Source organism: Alexandromys fortis, unplaced genomic scaffold, assembly GCF_014885135.2.
Source record: "Alexandromys fortis isolate MF-2015 unplaced genomic scaffold, M_Fortis_MF-2015_v1.1 scaffold_212, whole genome shotgun sequence".
Classification (NCBI taxonomy): domain Eukaryota; kingdom Metazoa; phylum Chordata; class Mammalia; order Rodentia; family Cricetidae; genus Alexandromys; species Alexandromys fortis.
In genome coordinates, this window is record NW_026068091.1 from 553,979 (window position 1) to 561,315 (window position 7,337).

General features: G+C 44.8%; 1 protein-coding gene across 1 annotated transcript in view; it reads right to left on the bottom strand.

Annotated features, from left to right (window-relative positions):
- Positions 1–3,694: 3,694 nt before the first annotated feature.
- Positions 3,695–7,337, bottom strand: part of Mad2l1bp (MAD2L1 binding protein) — a 6,900-nt gene continuing 3,257 nt past the window's right edge. Inside the window, exon 3 of the mRNA XM_050122876.1 lies at positions 3,695–4,567. Within this exon, the coding sequence (XP_049978833.1) occupies positions 4,055–4,567 (513 nt within the window). The 3' untranslated portion in view covers positions 3,695–4,054. The remainder of the gene's footprint in view (positions 4,568–7,337) is intronic.

The window sequence follows — 7,337 nt, forward strand, 5'->3', positions numbered from 1 at the left end:
AAAAAAAAACAAAAAAAAACAAAAACAAAAAAAGCAAACAACAACAAAAAAAAAACTAAATAAAGCCCCAACAAAGCCATTAGTTGTGTTATTTCAGCCTGGGCATATCACTTCTTGACCTCAGAATTTTATTTTTTTCTGGGGAGAGCGCTAACGCAGTTTCCCACATTTGGGGAAAACCGCAAGGTCAGCACATCGGGAGCACAACGGATAAGCCTCGCCCTGGGAAAACCACCTTCACGATCATGGTATCTCCCCTGCCAGGTAAGTATGACCTCAGAATTATATAACGAATCTGACAGCTCCTGCTTCTAAAAGCACGAGTTTCTAACACCCTCTAAGCGCCCCCAAAGCCAGGTTTCACCAACTATCCATTTCTGTCCTCTCCAGTTTTCTCCTGTGTGGCAAATAGAAAAAGAAGTAAGACCCAGGACCACTCCTCTGAAAAGGATGATGTGGAAAGGGTGACATTTTCCAGGGGTGGTGGCCCACACCTTTAAAACCAGCACTCAGGAGGCAGCGACAGACAAGAGTTACCTAACAAGGGCCGAGCCAGTCAAGGCTCTTAGTGAGATGCTGTCTCAAATAAAGAAGCCAACACACGTGTGTAGCAGCTACAACCGGCATGTACTTAACCTTGGGCCCCACAACGGTTTAGACTCAGATGGTAGCTACAGACGGATGAAGACCAACACCCCGCTGTATTCCCCAGGCTAACCTAACTAGGGCTTTTCCACAACCACTTCAGGAGTCCCCGGACAAAGGCAGTCTCAGCAGGTTGCTCAGCAGACTTGTTTCATGGAAATTAGGCTTGTGTTGTAGTGACTGAGCTTCTATTTCTGAATTCCTTTGGGGAAGACTCATGAAGTCAAAATGCCCTGGGCCTCCACGCCAAGCCCATAGAGAAATGTGTCTAAATCACTCAATAATTACTTTGTTTTGATTGCCTGAAGATTGTTCGTAGTGGCTGTTTACATGAGCTTCTGAGAACAGCTGACCTGGTTGATAGTTCTTCCACCTCAAAACAATTTATGGTCCCATTTCCAACTTTACCTCCCTGCTTTGGCAACATAGCCCAATTCTTCTGTAGAGAAAAACCCCAACAGTATGGCTGCTGGGATACACGTCTGCTGATTTCAACACAGAACACAGCTCTCAAGCACCTTGTTTTCACTGGTTCTGGATTTATCTATGGCTGGTGAGTTTCACCTCAGCAACCAGAAATGGAAGGAAGGGGGAGTCTCGAAACTTTGTTATGTGCCCATCTGGAGCAGGAACAAATCCTGGCTATTTGAGAGAAAAATGATACTCAGATCACAGGAGAGCAGCTGCCAGCATGTGAACAGGTTTGAACTCAGGCTTCACCGTGTAGTCAAACTCACCTCCCCAAACCTCATTTATAATGGAGCAGCTGTGAGACCAAAGCAGAAAAGGTATGAGTTGATGTGAGACCAAAGCAGAAATGGTATACCTTGTGAGCTGATGTGAGACCAAAGCAGAAACGGTATACCTTGTGAGCTGATGTGAGACCAAAGCAAGTAAAACAGACCTTGTAGGTTAGGACAGTAAGTTCCTATTTTTCCTGTGTTAAATATTTGCAAGTTAAATTTCTATTTGTAATTAAGTTTTTATTAGATCTGATGTAAACTGCAAACCATGTTTGGTTTATATTAACCTTGTGACACCATCCACATGTATATCCTTACCCTCCTTCCCTCTCATCCTATCTTTCTGTTATGCCCAAATCCGTGGGTACCCACAAAAGCCAACAGAGGAGACCAAGTACCGTATGTAAAAGCAAAGAGCCTTTATTTTAATCAAGTTTGCAAACTCAGTCTCTCAGCATGTCCAACGTATTGGAATATCTGGAGAGCCCCGAGCTCAATTAGAATTGTGTTTTTATAGTAGTAAAGGTGGAGGTGAGGGGTCTCTGAGGTTCAGGACCCCTAACTGGCTGACATCTGTCTGGGGTGTCCTGATGAAGTGCTGGCAGGTTTTTCTATCTACAGTGCTTGGAATGCCAGGCATCTCCTTTGAATGGTCTGCTCTTGGGTGGGGGGTCAGGTAACCTTGGCCTGCCAAGCGTCGTCTCAGGGTAAACTATCGAGATTCCAGACTCCGTTTAAATTTATTGATGGCCAGAGTCCCAGGTGATAATGGTTGGAAGTAAAGAACTTCCTTTGGATGACCTGCCAGACTTAGCTTTCATGGCTGGCCACCACACTAACAATGTGTAAGAACTGACTCTCTAGCCCCTGTAAACACGGTATCTCTCCTATAAAGGGGACTTCAATAGGCCAGCAAGGGCCGCTCTCTGAAATCCTGACTTAGAGCAGCCTCGGACTGGCCATACCTAAAATCCCAGCATACCCTAAAATACAGCTTGCTTTAATCAGACAATTGTGGACTTGGTTTTTCTCACAATCTTCAGGTTTAACATACTAACATATACATATAAGTTAGCATTAACTAAGGTGTATAAGTACCTTTTTTCCTTTTTGGTTTCTTGAGACAGGGTCCATTTATGTAGCCCTGGGTATCCTGGAACTCACTTTGTGGACCAGGCTGGCCTTGAACTCACAGAGATCTGCCTGTCTCTGTTTCCAAGTGTTGGGATTAGAGGCATGCACTACCCTCCTCAGCCTTGTGTGTAAGTGCTTAAATAGTACATAGGCACGAGGAGCAGGGGGCAGATGCACAGAGGCCAGCCTGGTGGCACACACAATGGATTGTGAAAACGGTCTCCATTGTAGGGCATACTGAAGTATGTAGAATTGAAATGCCATGTTAGAAAGGACATGAAGGTAAGAAAGGTCATGCAGAGCAGTGGGGGGAAGCAGAAGCGGGAGTTTGATATGAATATGATCCAAAGGGGCGGGGTTTGCCACAGGCTCCCCAAGACTGGACTTTCAGCTTCCAAAACACAGGATAAGAAACACAGTAAAAATGTGGCCTGCTAGTCTATAATCCTAGCATTTAGTAGGCAGAGGCAGGAGGGTCGGGAGCTCAAGTAACATGAAATTGTCTGAAAACATCTTGAAGAATATGCATGCGTTACTGTGTTTCAAGCACTTTACACACATTCCCCCTCAGCAGGGTGGGCGTCTGTCCTCGACTTGCAGCCAGGAGGGACAGAAGGGCCATTTTTGCCAAGAGCAATGTCAGCAGCCATCAAGCTGAAGAGACAAGGCTGGACAAAAGCTCCGGAAGGAACAGAAACAAGGGGAGAAAACCCTCAAAATCCCGGGACAATCTGGGGAGCCTGAGCACCAGTTCCATCTGGCTCTAGGAAGAGCCTCTTGCTTTTCTGTTTTCAGCCTATTCTCTTGGTCCACTTCCTCTGAATTTGTTTCTCAGATCTGAAGAGCAGAATTACCTGAACCACTGAGACCTGAGAACAGCTGAGAGAGGCTACAGGGCCTTCCCCCACTCAGCCTGTGGCGCTGGGCACACGGTACGGGCTAAGGTCATCATCAGGTGACGTCACGAGCCTGCATACAACAGCACCCTCTGGTCGACTGACCAGCAGCAGAAGCTCCAGGTAACCGAATGGATGCCTAGGATGCCAGCACTCAAGACGGTCAAGGTTATTCTCTCCCGCACACAGCACATTCGAAGCCAACCTAGGATACACAGGACTTTCTAAAAACAAACAACAAAAACCCTTGAGTCCCAAGGGCAAAGAGTCTAAGTCAAAAGTGTTAGGAAAATTTAATACGACTCTAATCACTTTATATTTAATGCCTGAGTCAGTCAGGCCTACATAATGACCCTGGTAACCAACGTTCTGCAGTCAGCATAGAGCAGAGAACGTCCACCTCCATGCTTTCATGTCTCAGATAGAGGCCTCTGGGAGTCCATCTTGACTGGGGACTTTGCTTGATGATGAGTACCACAGTGATGGCCACATACCATCAGTCACCAGGCAGTCGGGGGAGAGGCGGCATACCGCCAGGGCAGAGCCTTCCTCCCTCACCAGGAAGCAGCTTCAATTCCAAACAAGAGATGGGTGCCTTGGTAGCACAGGGAGAATTCAGCCCTTGTCCTCGTTCAGTCACTCGTGGAAACCTTTAAGTGTCACTGGTGCCTGGAACCAAACGTAATCCTCGGAGGCAATGGCTGGGACAGAAGGTCTCCCGCAGGACAGCGTCACAGTCAGTTTGTGGCCCCGGCTGGGCACTCGGTAGTTGAGCTTGGGTAGAAACCAATCTTCTCCACAGTCACGGTGCCCCTGCACCATGACAATGGTACCCATGAGCGGAGGAGCCTGCAGCTCACTAAAGGCATCGGCCATGAAGATGGCTCGGAAGAGACGACGCAAACAGGCAGCTGTGTTCAGGCTCTGGTCCACGCTGAAGGGGACTAGTCTGGACAAGTCAAGTTCATAGAATTCCTTGGGGCTCAGGGCATTGCCTCCAAGAAGGATCAACACTCTTGGGACTAGTGTTCGGGCAAAGAAGTCCTCTAGGTGACTGAGGACACTCTCCAGTTCTGCCAGAGCCTGCTGACACTTCCTGCTGTCCACCTCTGCGGTGAGCCGAGGTTTCTTCCTTGCAGTGTCCTCTGACTATAAAGACAAAGAGTGACGGAAGAAAAAAACACGGTAGAATTAAGTGGATGGCTTTTGGTGGAACCCCATTGAGATGTGTAGATAAACAAGATTTCTGTTACTGGGCTTTATCAGAAAGCATTACATTAAGGGAAATCTATACACTGTACCACCTACAGTTTCCCTATGACTTGAATAGCAAAGATGGTATTCAAAACTGGAGGATATCAAAATGAAAGCAAGGAAATAGTGAGATGGCCCAGCAATTAAAAGGGGCTTGCTGCATAAGCCTGGCAATCTGAGTTTGATCCCCAGAACCCAAGTAAAAACAGGAAAGAATGAGTTCACAAAATTATCCTTTGACCTCCACTGTGGCACAAGTATGCAGTCATACACACACACACACACACACACACACACACACACACAGAGCGATAAAAAAAAATTTTTTTTAAATGTAAAAGACTTGGCATAGATGAAGGTAGCAAGTTTTTGTTATACAGGGAGTATAGCAATGAGGATTACTTGGTTTAATCAAGATAATTCTAGAGTAGGCCTTCCAATTGAACACATACATGGTTATTGAGAATGGAGAGATGGTTCACAGGGTAAAAGCACTTGCTCTACAAGCATGAAGACCTGAATTCAAATCCTCAAAACCAGGTCAAAAGCAACATCCAGCATTGCGTGTCAGAAACAAGAAAGTCCTGAGCTTGTTGACCAGCCAGTCAGCATAAATGCTGAGCTTCTGATTCAATGAGACCTGGTCTCAAGGCAATAAGGAAGAGAGCAATGTACACCAGAGAACATTCAGTGAGGGAAGGTGAAAATGGAGTGAGAAAGAAAGAACTGCGATAGAGAAAGAACTAAAGAATAACATTGGTCAAAGGCAAAAAGCTTCGAAGATAAAAAGTAGATGCTGCCTTCCCCACCCAATTGTAATGTAAGGTGGGCATTAAGAATTAAGAGAGTTGATTGGCTGCCCATCAAAATCCCAGCAAAATTCTTCACAGGCCTCGAAAGTCTCTGTGAGTTTGAGACTAGCCTGGTCTACAAGAGCTAGTTCCAGGACAGGCTCCAAAACCACAGAGAAACCCTGTCTCAAAAAACAAAAACAAACAAACAAACAAAAAAATATATATCAAATGGAAAAAAGAAAGTATATTTAACAAATGGTGCTGGCATAACTGGATATCAACATGTAGAAAAATGAAAATAGACCCATATCTATCACCATTCACAAAACTCAAGTCCAGATGGATCAACGACATCAACATAAAGCCAGCCACACTGAACCTTATAGAATAGAAAGTAGGAAATACACTTGAACGCATTGGCACAGGAGACCCCTTCCTAAATATAACCCCAGCAGTACAGACACTGAGAGAAACAATTAAAAATGGGACCTCCTGAAACTGAAAACCTTCTGTAAAGTAAAGGACATGGTCAACAAGACAAAACGACAGCCTACAGAATGGGAAAAAATCTTCACTACTAACCCCACATCAGACAGAGGTCTGATCTCCAAAACATACAAAGAACTCAAGAAACTGGACACCAAAAGAACACATAATCCAATTTTAAAAAAAAAATGGAGTACAGACCTAAACAGAGAACTCTCAACAGAGGAATCTAAAATGGCTGAAAAGACACTTAAGGAAATGTTCAACATTCTTAGTCATCAGAGAAATGCAAATCAAAAGAACTCTGAGATTCCATCTTTTTTTTTTTCTTTTGGTTTTTCGAGACAGGGTTTCTCTGTGGCTTTGGAGCCTGTCCTGGAACTAGCTCTGTAGACCAGGCTGGTCTTGAACTCACAGAGATCCGCCTGCCTCTGCCTCCCGAGTGCTGGGATTAAGGCGTGCACCACCATCGCCAGGCTCTGAGATTCCATCTTACACCTGTAAGAATGGCCAAGATTAAAAACACTGATGACAACTTATGCTGGAGAGGTTGTGGGGTAAAGAGAACACTTCTACATTGCTAGTGGAAAAATGCAAGCTGGAATAACCCCTTTGGATGTCAGTGTGGCGATTTCTCAGAAATTAGGAACAACCTTCCTCAAGACCCAGTAATACCAGTTTGGGGTATATATCCAAAGGATGGTCAATCGTGCCACAAGGATGTGTGCTCAGCTATGTTCACAGCAGCTTTGTTTGTCATAGCCAGAACCTGAAAACAACCTAAATGCCCCTCGACTGAAGAATGGATGAGGAAAATGTACACAATGGAGTACTACACAGCAGGAAAGAAAAAAATGACAGCTTGAATTTTGCAGGAAAATGGCGCTAGAAAACATTATTTTGAGTGAGGTAACCCAGACACAGAAAGACAATTATCACATATACTCACTCATAAGTGGTTTTTAAACATAAAACAAAGAAAGCCAGCCTACAAACCACAATCCCAGAGAACCTAGACAACAACAAGGACACTAAGAGAGACTTACATAGATCTAATCTACATGGGAAATAGAAAGTATAAAAAGACAAGATCTCATGAGTAAATTGGGAGCATGGGGACCTTGGGGGAGGGTTGAAAGGTGGAGGGGAAAGGCAGGGAGGGGAGCAGAGAAAATTGTAGAGCTCAATAAAAATCAATAAAAAAAGAGACAGAGAGCTGATTGGCAATTGTTAGTAAGAAACACCCCAATAAGCAAGTCCACACTGTAGCACTAGATAGTACAGGCATGCGGGAAGCATGATGGGCGGAGCTGAACAAATCTGCATGACAGAAGTCTGGGGAGAGTTTGTAATAGTATAGTTTGGGGGATTTTGTCCTTTTTTTT